General features: G+C 42.8%; 2 protein-coding genes across 2 annotated transcripts; one reads left to right on the forward strand and one right to left on the reverse strand.

The window, feature by feature from the left end:
• Positions 1-1,072: 1,072 nt before the first annotated feature.
• skic8 (SKI8 subunit of superkiller complex) lies at positions 1,073-7,029 on the forward strand. Its single transcript, XM_072386293.1, has 11 exons — positions 1,073-1,188; positions 1,611-1,668; positions 1,754-1,781; positions 2,406-2,511; positions 3,502-3,674; positions 3,798-3,946; positions 4,101-4,194; positions 5,493-5,586; positions 5,775-5,867; positions 6,066-6,144; positions 6,742-7,029. Exons 2-11 carry the CDS (start codon positions 1,657-1,659, stop codon positions 6,829-6,831), a joined length of 918 nt encoding a protein of 305 aa, XP_072242394.1. The 5' UTR covers positions 1,073-1,188; positions 1,611-1,656; the 3' UTR covers positions 6,832-7,029.
• A 280-nt stretch (positions 7,030-7,309) lies between these two features.
• Positions 7,310-14,533, reverse strand: slc25a44a (solute carrier family 25 member 44a). Its single transcript, XM_072386294.1, has 4 exons — positions 14,239-14,533; positions 9,686-10,393; positions 9,464-9,591; positions 7,310-9,288 (listed from the first exon to the last, which is right to left on the reverse strand). Exons 2-4 carry the CDS (start codon positions 10,317-10,319, stop codon positions 9,097-9,099), a joined length of 954 nt encoding a protein of 317 aa, XP_072242395.1. The 5' UTR covers positions 10,320-10,393; positions 14,239-14,533; the 3' UTR covers positions 7,310-9,096.
• Between the last annotated feature and the right edge of the window lie 10 nt (positions 14,534-14,543).

Raw genomic sequence — 14,543 nt, forward strand, 5'->3', positions numbered from 1 at the left:
TTAGCTATTTATCTGTCTGTTCTTCATCTTTTTTGGGTCAAGTAAAACAATCCCACGACCTGACTGGCGAATAGAACAGATGTGCCTCCATGGCTCAAAAATCTGCCAGCTGTGAATATGGAGCATGTTATTTTATGGCATCACTATCAAATATCCACTGCGGGATAACTGTGGTTAATGTTAGAGTTCCAGCACAGCTCTATGCTCAGTGTGTTATAAACAAGGCACCTCTTCCAGGATTGAGTCCTGAGACGTCAATAGAACCACTTTATGTTCTTCTTTTTGTTGCAAGTGGCCCTCTCTGCTTTACTTTCAGAAATGGTTTAAAACACATCGGCCTTATTCTACTTCATAAGATTCTCTTGAAACTTTGTTCTGACTGGCATTTTGGGAGAGAGGAGCCTCGACTGCTACTGCTGCAACAACTTTCAAAATGTTGCAATATGGTTCTGGTTCGTCTTAAGAACAAGGTTTCCCTTCCGTCAGCTGCATGGAGGTTTTACTTTAGCCTGATATTATAGCAGTCAAGGCTGAACTATCTCATCAAAAATATATTCATCTTTATCTTTTCCATCTTTTTTTGGGCCATCCAGGCATTTCAGATGGCAAAACTGGAGTCTTTAAATTCTAATGTTGACGCACAAGCCACAAGAGTACAACAGTGCAGATTTGATACATGTAAATTAATTTGTACATGGATATAAAGAATACATTTCATGAAAAAAAAGATGGAAATTGCCCCAGTGGTAAGTCATCTCTCTTGTAGTAATGATCACTGATTTTTTTTCTGTTTGTTTTTCATTCAGAAATATTGCTCCTCACATCTGCTTATGTGTAGTTACTTATGATTTGTTTTCCTTGTCATCAAGTTTTGTTTTCATTCACATATTTATCATCACACCTACAGTCTATGCACCGTGCTAACTGACTTATTGTACATATAAGAAATCACTTTACAGACTCAAATGTCGGTCAAGTATCAAACTTTTAAATCAAATAAAAATGTTCTAAAACATTTCCACCGCTATTGGCGATCGTGAGCTTCTTTGGTTATTTCCTATGCGCCATCAAACACAGTCGAAGAAGAAGGGGGAGGGCGGAAGTTACATCAAATGTTGTCATGGCGTTTCACATGTAAATCAATGAGCTTTCAAAATTAGCTTCGACTGTGTAGTAGGGATTTTCAAGGTACGTGGTTGCATATTATATAGATTATAGATCAACAAAACTAGCTTGTTATACCGAGTGACTACCTGCTAACACTGTCATTATCTGAGACCGTTAAACTATTTTGTTGCAGTGCTAACCTGCTACATGCTAGCAGGAGTTAGCCAGCGTTAGCTGTAGTTTTCCCACTGTTTATTTTTTTACAAATGCACGCAAATACGCAAGTTTTGTGCATGAATATATTTGTTAAACTTCCGGTCCACTGCTTTTGATTAACATTTTATTTTTATATATACCGTCCAAGCTCTTCAGTTTAAAAGTGAGTTGTTTTTTGGCCGCTAAACGCGCTAAAGAGCTCAGAGACAGTTGCAACTAAACACATTTCTTGAGAAAATTATACTCTTGAGTACGCTGCACCTAACTCACGCGCATGTATATTTCAGTTTGAAGTGACGTAACTTGGCCTCTACTACTCCCAGGACCAAAACAATGAGTACTCAAGTAAGCGTTAAATTCAGAAAGCCTCATATTCTGCCCTGGAGTTGTTTCACCAAAGACTAACTTTAAACTTGTGCTTTGATTGCAGTACAGCATTCTGTTCAAGCAAGAACACGGTGAGTAACATTACTCACCATGTTTCCCCTTTACTGTTACCTGTGTGGTTGCATATTGTTCACACTTGATGATACAAGTAGTTGTTTAAAAATGACAAAAAGTATCAAATAAACAGATCTTCTGTATTCTTGAATTCATTCTTTTCTTTATTTGTGTTTTTGTGCGTAAGAACCCGTATTTCTTAGATCTCTGCTCTTGTTCAGATACAGTTTTGAGCACATTAATAAGTCACACCTTGCCCTCAGTGATGTTTCTTCACAAACATGCTTATTATAGTTCATTTTGATGTTGTTTACATCCAGCATCCTGCGACTGGAAGTACTCACTATTGCACCAAATGGGTATAATTTCAAATAAAAGTAAATTTAGCAGAAAATTAAATGACAGCTGAAATACACTGTGAAGCTGAGAGCCGCAGGAGAGAGAGATGGTTGTTAGAAAGTGTTCAGTCAGAACAATAGATGAGTGAGTGAGTGTGTTTTTTCTTAGTTATTTAAAGGCTTTAAAGAAACAAGTCATCTCTATAGCTGCATCCATTAGAAAATAGCCTGAACATAAGTATGAAGCTGCCTGGTGATGCACCTCTTACGCTCAAATGAGTTTTTACCTTGTATTCCTCCTAGCACACGATGATGCCATCTGGACAGCGGCGTGGGGGAAAAGTGAAGCGGACGGCTCGGAAACCATCGTCACAGGCTCACTAGATGATATGGTGAAAGTGTGGAAATGGTAAGTGCTTTTTTTTTCTGATGGTTATATGTGTGATCGTTCACTTAATTCAATGAATGATTCAATTTCACAGTATGTGCAAAGAAATAGGCTAACGATTCATGTTGTGGAGGTATAGAGCAAAGGGACGTCCTTGTGTTTAAAGGCTATACTAAACCAAGACACTGTCGTTAGTTCTGAACGTCGACACTCGGTTATTCGCAAGGATTTCCAACACGCACCCTGAGGTCTAGAGTCGGTTCAGAAAGCTTTGCCGTTACTCGATAAGCCGGTGTGCTCTGATTTCTCCACATGCATTTCAAAGCTCGGCTTGCTCTGTTCCTGAGATGAGCTTCGCAGAGCAAGTTGCCTTGTTTTTGGTCTGTCAGCATCACTTTAGGCACATTTTCTGTCACATTTGACTGCTGCAGTCTAGGTCACGTGGCTGCCAGACATTCACACTCCCAACCGTGAAAAGAAAAAAGAAAGAAAGAAAAAAAGAGCAACTTTTTTAACATAGAAACTGATGCTGAGGTTAGTTTAAAAAAAAAAAAAGGAAAAAAAAAAAGAGAGCGATGTCTTGGTTATTTTATCAAAAACAGGATATATGAGACTTATGTGCCATTAAGATTCTTACTTATATCCAATATAAATAAGATTATACATAAGATAGATAACGATACATTTAACTGCTTACTGTTACTGAAAATTTAAATATTGAATTAAGTGAATGTCGCACTGCTGCTTGTTTTTTATTTTTATTTTTTTAACCTGTCAATCTTTACTTTTTGCCAAAAAAACCCAAAACACATTGTCCATATGATAGAACGCGATAGCTTTTAACAACATGGGATGAAACTGAGATTGAGCTCATGTGATTCGATTTTGTTTGGGGTTTTTTTTGTTTGTTTTTTTTTTTCATCCCTCTGCACGTTAAGAGCTTCTCGGCTCCACATTTAAAGGTCGAGTTTATTCGGATTGACAAGGCCCCGTGTGGCGTTCTCTGCACAGGTCAGATGAGAAGCTGGAGCTGCAGTGGACTCTGGAGGGCCACCAGCTGGGCGTGGTGTCAGTGGACATCAGTCACAACGGAGCCATTGCTGCCTCCAGCTCCCTCGATGCGCACATCCGTCTCTGGGACCTGGAGTCTGGAAAACAGATCAAGTCCATGGACGCCGGACCAGGTAGGACTGATTTCTTCATCGATACAAAGCTGTAAGCAGTTAATTTGGCTCGTTTTTATCTTAAGTGGCACAGACAACAGATTCTCATGTTTTTTATCCTCCTTCCTTCTCCTCTCTTTCTAGTTGACGCTTGGTCGGTTGCCTTCTCCCCAGACTCTAAATACATTGCCACAGGAAGCCATCACGGCAAGCTCAACATCTTTGGTGTGGAAAGTGGCAAGAAGGAATACTCCCTGGACACACGAGGAAAATTCATTCTGAGTATAGCTTATGTAAAGAAGCTGCTTCTTCCCACCAGTTTGCAAATGTTTCCTTCTTTGTAGAACCGTTAAATCGCTCTACATTCACTAAGAAGTATTGAAATGGCTCAACTGGCTGCAAACACCATTTTAAACTGATTTGTTAAATCCCATTTGTGCTCCTCAGAGCCCTGATGGGAAATATTTGGCCGGCGGCGCCATTGATGGAATCATCAAAATCTTTGACATTGCCACTGGAAAGCTTTTCCACACACTGGAAGGTAGGTTGAACAGTTAGCATTCATCGTGATGGTGAGGTGCAACTTGTTGTAATTGTTTAAGTGGCTAAAGCTTTCCCTGCACGGCAGCTCAGTTTTGTTTGTTTCTGAGGATCAACCTTTACAAAATAATCCACCTAGCGAGGCTCCTCGCTATAAACTATGAATTTTATTCACAATAGAACATATATTGTTTTTTTTTTAAAGTGAGTAAAATTTATTATTTCATGATAAAAATAGTAGCTCAATTTCAGTTTGATGGCAGCAACGTGTCTCAGAAAAATTGGGACAAGGGCGACAACGCAGGAAAAGTAAGTGGCGCAAAAAGGAAACCGCTGGATCAACAGATTCAGCTAATTAGGTTTGTTGGCAGCAGGCCAGTAACATGACTGGGTATAAAAAAAAGAGCACCTGAAAGAAGCAGCATATCTCTGAAGTATAGGCGGGTAGAGTAACGTCAGTATAATGCTGCTCAATGTAAAATAAGTGCAAACTGCAAAGAAGAAGGTGCGTGTAGATCCCCATCCTCTCTGGGATAAATCTCATTTATAATTAGAGGAAAGTGAAAACTATCCTGTGGTCAGAAGAATCAGCCTTCGGTTCAAAGGCCAGCATCTCTGATGGGTGCGTTAGCGTCTTCCTACCTTCAGTGCTGAAAGGTACAGTTGTGTTCAAAACAAAAGCAGTCCAGTGTCACAAAGCGGCTCAATCTGACCAGAGTGCAGTTCTCTTTGAAAATCTGAATAAATCCAGACATTAAGATAAACAGCATAATTTGATTAAAAAGTTGATTGCAGAGGGGGGGGGGGGGGGGGGGGGGGGGGGGGGGGGGCATACAAAGGAATTGTCGAAAAATTATCTTAAATGCTTCAAAACGGCAACCAAAACCAGAAAGGCGTGGAGAGTTACGGAGTCGCCAGACCTTAATCCAACAGGAAAGTTGTGGGGTCACATAAAAAAAATGGCAAAGCAAAGAAATGCAGAAGAATGGTGGAATGTCGTCCCGGGCTGGAGTATCTGCTCACAGGCGCCAGCTGCTGGTCTCCTCAGTTCCCAGATGTTTCCAGACCGTTGTTGAAGGAAGCAGAGACTCTACACAGCGGGAAACATCCTGCCCCCATGTTTTATTTGAGATGTGCTGCTGCCATCAAACTCAAGATGAGCTTTTATTTTTCATAAAATGGTAAAAATAACTCACTTTTTTTTTCTTCATTATGAATCATTGCATTCCAGTTTTTTTAGTTTAGACTTCAGGGTGAGAAGGACCTTCGTGCTAAGGAGTGTTTTTCCTGTCTCCACAGGTCACGCCATGCCCATCAGATCACTGACCTTCTCCCCCGACTCCCAGCTGCTGGTCACAGCCTCTGACGACGGCTACATCAAAATATACGACGTGTGAGTTTCTTATTCTCTTCTTATTCTTATTCTAAGTATATAGAAAGCAGTGATGCTGTCTTCTGTTTCTGAGCTTAAGATGTGAAATAAAATCCTGCTCCAGCTCACAAATACAGTGATACATCAATGCAGATGCATAGTGGGTTAAAGTCTATATGTTACTTGAGAAAACTGTAATTGTTTCCTAGGCAACAAGCCATTCTGGCCGGCACGCTGAGCGGCCACGGATCCTGGGTTCTTAATGTCGCCTTCTCCCCGGATCACACCCACTTTGTCTCAAGGTAAAATGAAACATTCAGCTTCATGCTGCTCCGATACGTAAAAGCAGCACTTCGACACCAGCAAATAGCATTCCTCAACATACAGAACATACAGCTCTGATAACTGATAAAATATCAGTTATCAGAGCTGAAGCTGAAGCTTTTTCATTGCAAGTCTTCCAAGATCAACTGTAAAATGTGTCAAATGTTCGCCCTCAGCTCATCTGACAAGAGTGTGAAGGTGTGGGACGCCAGCTCCAGAGCTTGTATCAACACTTTCTTCGACCATCAAGACCAGGTGACAAAGCCGTTTCAAATCCAGAGTGAGAAAATCTGCGCCCTGTGTTGACGTGACGTCACGGAGCAGAGCGGACTCTGATGTTTTAACATCGGTCAAAAACCAATAAGCCCTGCTGTCATTAGATCCCTGCCTGCCGAGGCCTGCTTAGAGTTTGATCTGTTCTCCTGGAGCAGCGCGGCTCCTTGGAGACGAGATCAGAGGCAGCAGTCTGCCATGTTGGTTTTCTTCCCTTTTCATCAGCCTCGTCATTATGCGACTGCAAAACCAGAAAGTCTTCAGGGACAATTTGCTGCCAATTAACTGTTCAGCTTTGCTTTGTTCTTGTGTTTAGAGCACATTTCCCCCCCGTGTTGGCTTTCTAGCTCTGTGCAGTGCTCAGTTTGTGATCAGATGAAAGGGTTGGCTGCGTATTTGGGGTGTTTTTAAAGAGCTTGGTCAAACAGCTATATACATGTGGGGTATGTGCAGATGTGTTCCTGACGTTTTAAAGACTTGTAATACTGTCCTGCTTAACCTTTAACTTCACCGTTGAGGCTGTAAGTGGATCGTTTTTTAAACTTTGATACCATCTCCGTTGTGTCTCGTTGCGCTCAGGTGTGGAGCGTAAAGTACAACAGCACCGGCTCAAAGATCATCTCGGCTGGCGATGACCGCGCCATCCACATCTACGACTGTCCCATGTGATGAAGAACAGGCTGCAGGAGGAGGAGGAAGAGGAGGAGGAGGAGAAGATCCCCACAGCTGACTGACTCATGAGTCAAACACCAATTGTGGAGTTAAAGTTGGTGGTTTTTGGAAGGGAAGAGTTGGATTCAAGTTGTAAATGCGATGGATTGTTTTGCACTGACCCAGTGCGGTCAAATAAAAACTGTTGTTTTTTTTCTGTTGTATTTTTTTTTTTTTTAGCTTATGGGTTGAAAAAAATATATATGGGTTTATGATTTGATCTGTTAACAGAATTGTGTGTGGCATGTAAAAAATAAATGGAATCTCTTTCAGTAAATCAGTTCTTTGATGGGGAGCCCTAAAGGGCTGTTAAAGTGCTCCATCTAGTGTACGACCCCATGCTCTCCAGCCTCATATCATCAAGCACTGAAGCGATTCAGACTTCTTTATTGATACTTTCAATCAAACATCCACAGGTTGTCAGCGTTTGAAACGCTTTCTTCTACAGATCTTTATTGACAGGTTGACTACGTTCTGGTGTAGACTTCGTCCACACAACCCATTTAATTCTCATTTCAAGAAACTGGAGAAAATGTTCATTTCACCCCTCTTACTCACATGAACATTGTATTAAATCTGAGGCGACGTTTACAGACACGAGTGAGCCTTAAAAAAAGAAAAGACACACAGTGTCGCGTGTTTTCTGGCAGTAAGTGTGGACATGACTGCAGTCATTACCCACAGCGGCCCGGTTGACCTCGCATAACGTGAGCGGGCAACTCTGAAGACAGCTGTGCGGTTGAGGTGCTGGTGTGATGCTGCCGCCTTTTTCCTTTGTCTGGCCTCAGCAGCAGAAAACAGAAAAATGTCCCCTTATAACCTGATTGGCAGTAGATTTGATCCCTAGTCATCTGAACCCCAAAAAGAATGATTAAAAGCAGAGGTTGCTCATGAAAAATCAAAGAATACTTTTCTCACTCTTCACCCGTAACAGAAATATTTTGTTTTGAATCGAGGCCTGCTTTCACCATCTTTTAGGGTATTAAAAAGTCATTCATAATGTTTGGAATTGGTCTCAGACTCAACAACGGCTGCAAAGATGTGGTCAGCTGACAGTGTCATGACTGAAAGAAAAGTGTCTCTCGCGTGTAACTGAAGTCCGGCGCAAAGTTTCGTTCAAGAGCGAAGGTGATTTTGTTGAGCTGGCGTTAATTCCCACTAAAACCTGCCGCTTTACACGGCGTAGTCGGAGCATTCCTCCTCTGCGCTGAAACAATTCCAAACATTTTGTCTACGGTATAGTAAATCGCTTATAAAAGTTCAACCCTCCTTTCTAATTTCGTCTCCTTCTGTCATCTCGCTCCACTTGCTTTTGTAGAGGCTCAAATGCTCAGAGAGGAAAGAAGCAGAAACACGTACCTGATTGGCCCAAAACGGCGTCCGTGTGTGTAACAAAACCCAAGCTACTGACACGGCTTACAGAAAGGCTTTACAGTGAAATATACATTTTGTGCCTGTTTTTTTGGGGGGGGGGTTCTTTTTTGCAGCTATCTAGCCTAAAGCTAAAAACTTTGAAGCTATACCAATAACAGTCATTAAGGCCGGAGCAGAGGGGGATTCTTTACAGTTTAGCCTCTGCATACAATTTTCTTTTCACTGGAATGCACTCGAATATCAAGCTCTCTTCTATTCTTTCAGGTGCTTTTTAGGACAGAAACATGGCATTTACGTCTCCAGATTGTGGCACTTTGAAAACTTACTCTGGCAGACTTGCAGCTGTGCACGCATCTCTTCTAAATTCTAAAAATCTGACACGAAATGATGCGTTAAAACGTTCGTAAGCTAAGGCCTCCTGGACACACTGCGGCAAATTAAATCCCAGAATTTCTGCAGGTGCTGTCTTTGCTCAATAAAATAAAACCGGGAGAGCTGCTCAGTGCCCTCAGTAATATAAAAGCGTGGGAGCGTTCCAGTCTTTTTGGAAGCGACTTAATGTCACATTTCACTAAGTCAAATTAAATCAAGGCTGTTCAGAGTCAATCTATTTTTTGGGGGGGGGCAGAATTGTGGCGCTCATACATTCCACAGTAACAGGTCTGACCAACAGGAAAATCCCAGGGTAATAATACCTGTGCAGTAGCTCCCAAGTGCACCTAAATACAAAGACATAGAAAAACAAAGGTGTGTGGATGCAGCTACAAAGCAGAGCGGTTACCAAGACTGATGACAGATTTGGGTCACCGTCTCTACTCAGAGGCTGTCCTGGCCCTCCCTTCTCGTCTTTCACCAGTGTCTGGACTCAATCAGCTCGGCGCGCAGACTCAGCCTCTTCAGGGTCTCGTACCCGACCACGATGAGCACCGACGTGGGCGTGGAGGAAATGACGCGGGCCGACAGTCCCTTGGTCATCGCCCTGATGCCCTCCTCTGCCAGCAGCTGCTTGAATGTCCCTATGACTGATGACCGTCCCTCCACCTTTAAGAGGGGGACACATCATCTTTGTTATGAGCAGACAGATTTCACTAACCACTGCAACTATTATCAATGCCACATTAGTAAATATTCAATAAAAGTGACGCCCATTTGTCATTTCCAGCTCCATTTCTGCATACAAAGCCTGAGGTACACAGTGGTAGTGTCTGGTGCTTACTTGGACTCTTGCACGAACAACATCCATGGGGTTTGTGATGCTGGAGGCCGTTGCTGCTGCCATTGGTCCCGCCAAAGCCTGCAGAATCAGGTGGGGGCACTCACTCGGTGCTAATAAAGACAGCTGTTCTGGAAAAACAAACAAAATTTAACAGTGTGAGGCCGAAACCTTTTTTTTTTTCGTAGGAACTACCGAGCCGCGGCTACATACTCGTTGATCTACCTGCATAAAAGTGATAAAAAGGCCACCAGAGGGCGCTGTTAGGGATGTACGTGAGAAGCGATGCCACGTAGCCCCTGTAGAATCCCTTGAAACCATCGGCTGCAAAAATCTGCACCGTGATGTCCCGCGTTTGCCCGAAGGTCAGCCTGCGCTTCGTAGTGGCGAGCATCATTTTGGGTTTGACCTTGAAGCGTGTCAGGTGCTCCCCCTGTCCTTGCATCATCAGATGCTGGGACACCACGTCTATAGGCACGGTGATGGTCTGAGCCACCAGGGACGCCGCCCCTCCAGCCACCACAGACTTCACCGTGTTACTGGGCGAGTACTGAGACACGTACTTGCGCACCAGCTCATAGGTGGTGATATATGCCTGTCCCGAGACCAGCGTGAAGGTGTTGACCATGAAGCCTCGGTAGAGGCCACTCACACCCTCGGCTCGCAGGATCTTACAGAAAGCATCGAAGGTACCAGAGTACATGCTCTTCCCCTTCTGCACCTGCAGGCGGGTGCGGATGAGGCTGGCTGGATATACCGTGGCCCTGGTGGTCAAGGTCATGAACACACCCAGGGAGTAGAACTTCCTCTTGTCCAGGTCCTCCCATTCGATAATCTGGATGGCACCTTTCTGCTGCATGGCGCCGGTCAGGGCAGCGCGTCACCCCTAAAGCCGCAGCTCTGCAGTCATCAGCTGCACCGCAGCCACCATACCTGCAGGAGCCAAACAGCAAACGGTATTGTGATCAAACAGAAGAATCGGAGTCCCTTCGCTCAGGATTTGGACCAGAAATGACTGTCAGGAGGCTGAATAACAAATGCACCAAAAGCGAAACCAAAAAGCTCTTTAGATACAATTTTGAATAGGTTTTCCCTTTCAAACTGTGCCTGTCATCTCCCTTTGAGGAGTTAACCCGTGTGACGGATCACAGAAGCCCCAGTACTCTCACATCTGACCAGAGGCACAAGAGTGTCTCTGCTACTGATGCCTTGAAAGGGTGGCCCCCCGCCCCCAGACCTGACAAAAAGAATCACATTACATATGCGCCGATTTCATTTCAGCTAAGTGTGCGAGTCTTTGTTTTGTGGTACTTTGAGTAAGTTTCGCGTACCAATTCAAAACCCCATCATTGAGGAGCATTCTGTTTTAATTTCAGACTCCTCGTGTTTGCTATTGAGCCAAAGATCAGCACACCCCGAATGGGCAGTTTATGAAGGGAGTCTGTCGGCTGCAGCTCCCTTCTGAGAAGTTTTTGGGACTGCCTTTTGGATTGTGGTGTCCTGCTGAAGTCTTAGTTTGTGCAATGATGAATGCATCAAGCATAATTGCCCTGCAATCACGTCCATAATGAACCAGCTCTCTTGTCCCACGTTAGAGCTAATTCTATTCTCACTTTACCTTTTACCAATAAGAGTGAGAGCCAGATGAAGTGCCCCGCCCCCGTCCTTTTACAGGTTTGATTCATATACTTCAACAGGTCTCGGGGGGGGGGCCTCCAGCACCTGTGACAGTGGATGGTGCAGGCTGCTGTGGTTCATCACAGCCTCTTGTCAACCTAAGAGCTTGCATCACATTTACATGCCTGCTGGTTGGGACCGATGGAGCCCTTCTGGGTGAACTCTGCTCAGAGTAGGGCATTAGTTGTGAACTGACCCCTGAGAAGACATGATCCAGCCTTCCTGGATCGAACATAATCGGGCTCTGGAGCATGCGATTGGAAATGGGCCACATCATCTCTCATAACTGCCTAACAGTGATTATTTGAAAGGGGAACGTGAGGTTATTAGTGTTGTAATGTGGCTCTGTGCTTGAGAATGCCTTGTGCGGGCCGAGTGTGACTGTGTGCCAATCAAACCTCTATCTCCTCACAGATGTGGTGATTTATCACTTGACACACTGAGAGACCTTGCCCTGTTTTCAGGGACCCCCTGCAACTGAACAACACCCAGTTTACCATTTACAATGCTGTCTATATCATATGTATCTTGAGCTTTGTGAATCCTTACAATAACCTGGGTCATTGCCTTGCCTCCTCTTTGCGGTCTTATGCAGCTGATTTACTCAGCCTTAAAGGAGAAGTTCTTTTTTTTAAATCTGGCCCTTATTTCTGGCATAAAATACATTAATCTACCCACAGATAACAGTTTGGTGAAAGTCAGCATCCTTTGGACGCTATTTAGATCACTCGAGCTCCGCGTATAACCATATAACAGGAGTGAACGGGGCATAGACAGTACAGCCTCTAAATAAGGCATTAAAGACGTTGGAAGCCTGATTGAAAGTTATCGAGACTTCCACTTTCATTCAGAAAGTCATTGAGCTGGTTAAATACAACTTTCCCAATAATCTTGGATATAAAAGAGAGGTTAGAGAGACAGGTCTGCAGTTGTTCATCATAGAGGCGTCTTGAGTTCTCTTCTTTAGGAGTGGCTTAATAGCAGCTGTCTTTGGTGACTTGGGAAAAATGCCTGATGCCAGTGAGCTGTTAACTATTTGTAGGAGATCACTTTCTAATGAGGTAAAAACTGTTTTTAAAAAGTCAGATGGTATTATGTCCAGAGGGCAAGTTGTTGATTTCAGATGCCGAACTGTTTCCTCCAGGATTTTTAAATCAATATTATGAAATTGTGACATAACATTATTTATTTATTTCGATTTTTTGGCTAAAAAAGTTGCATTTCTCAGTGGAGAGGAGGTCTGAGTTGAACTGTTTAGGAGGATTTGTGAGTTTTTCCAACCATAGTAAACAGAGTTGGAGAATTGTTGCCATTATTATTAATCATTTCAGATAAATGCAGCTCTCTGGCCTTGCACAGCTCATTGTTATAACTACGCAGGCTTTGTTTGTACAGCTCATAGTGAATCTGAAGCTTTGTTTTCCTCCACTTACGTTCAGCTTTCCTGCATTCTCTTTTCAGTCCGTTAACCGACTCTGCGCTCATTGCTGCTAACATAGCTACGGCCTCCCTAAACTGAGCACTTGTTTTCTCATTAATGTACCTCTTCTTAACTGAGTAGCTGGTTGTTTGAACATTCGGAGTAATCAATAAATCAAATCAAATACAGAAATGGTCAGAAAAGGCCAAATCAATAACCACAACAGAAGAAATAGCAACACCTTTAGAAATGACCAGGTCCAGAGTGTGACCTCGAAGGTGAGTAGGTTCTGTTACATGTTGCCAAAAAGCAAACATGTCCAGCACAGAAGAAAATTCTTTGGCATTACCATCCGTCATATTATCTATGTGACTGTTAAAATCCCCGGTCAAGATAAAATGGTTAAAATCAGTCGAGATAACGGCCGATAATTCAGAAAATTCATCAAAAAAACTGTCCTGGAGATCTGTAAATGATTAAGGACAGAATTGTAGGAACACCCTTTAAAGTAAAACTAAGATATTCAAAAGAAGAGAAATCCCCGAATGAGATCTATTTACAAAGGAATGTATCTTTAAATAAGGCAGCTTCTCCCCCACCTTTCCTCCCATGAAACTAAAATTTGGGGGTGCTGTTTCATTAAGAACAGTAGCACTTGTACTTTCTGTTAACCGTGTTTCTGTCAGGAAAAGAACATCTAAATTGTGTGAAATTATGAAGTCATTAACTAAGTGATTTATTGGACAGAGATCTAATATTAAGTTGAGCGAGCTTTGTGGAGTTTACACTGGTCATAAATACAGATAATGCCTTACTTAGAGGCTGTATTGTCTATGCCCCATTCGAAGGACGCCCACTTTCACCAAACTGTTATCGGTGAGTAGATTAACATATTTTATGCCATTTCATGTACATATTTCAGGGCCAGGTTTAAAAAAGAAAAAAAAAGAACTTCCCCTTTTATGTCCTCCTTGTCTACTGTTTTATAAATGCATTATAAGCGATATTTCATCAAATACACAAAAAAGCATTTTAAAACTGAGATCCGTGGAAATCTGAGCACACTTCAGCGTCTGAATTCTGAAGTTCTAAAACATTCTATCAACCGCCAACGAATTCAGTCACTGTCTCACTACAGCAGGAAAGGGAAATATTCATACATTTACGTCACATTAGGACACAAACTACATCCCTGAGACATTTACGAGTCAAGCCACGGCATGTCACAGCCGAGCTGGCTCTCATTATCTGTTCAAACATATCAGACTTTCGCCAAGAGGAGCGAGAAGGACTGAGCCACAGGCTGCATAAACGCAGAGCCGTCAAAAACACGAGACGTACGGCTCCGTAACGCAGCGTCCTCTGCTGTGTGTAAACAGGAGGTAGAGGGGAAGTTTGACAGCCAAGTGTGCAAAAAAAAAAAAAAAAGACAGCAAAACAAACCCAGACACAATACTAAATACACGGCAACAAACAGGATGTACGCCATAATATCGCCACGTGAAACTATAATCGGTTAACCTATTATTTAACTGCTGGTAATGCAAAGAGTAAGCACGTGCAATGTCACAGCGTGTACTCGCGCTGTGTGTTAGCTAGCCAATAACATGTATGATAATGGTATTGTGCCGTTTATGACAAATAAGATATGTGTGTACGTAAACCCACAATGACAACGTACCTGAGAGGTTATGTAGCTCACCCTCCGCGTCTGCAGTCGTTGCAAAACAGAGCAGCTTGTTTCAATTCAGACGGCCTGCTAAATACTACATGGAGGGTCATGTCTCCCGTCCATGACTGCTTCGAACAAACATAGTCAAAGGTAAAAGGTCATAGGCTGAGTGTTAGTACAACATTTATAAACTTTTCCAAAAAAATTTCCTTGAATGAATGAATAAATAAATATACATGGCAACAAAACAGCTGTTTCGTTCATGTAACTGGTATGTTTACTTTACAAACCGTTTATTTTATTTGACAACGATG

Source organism: Leuresthes tenuis, unplaced genomic scaffold (assembly GCF_036924035.1).
Source record: "Leuresthes tenuis unplaced genomic scaffold, fLeuTen1.0.hap1 SCAF_5, whole genome shotgun sequence".
Taxonomy (NCBI): domain Eukaryota; kingdom Metazoa; phylum Chordata; class Actinopteri; order Atheriniformes; family Atherinopsidae; genus Leuresthes; species Leuresthes tenuis.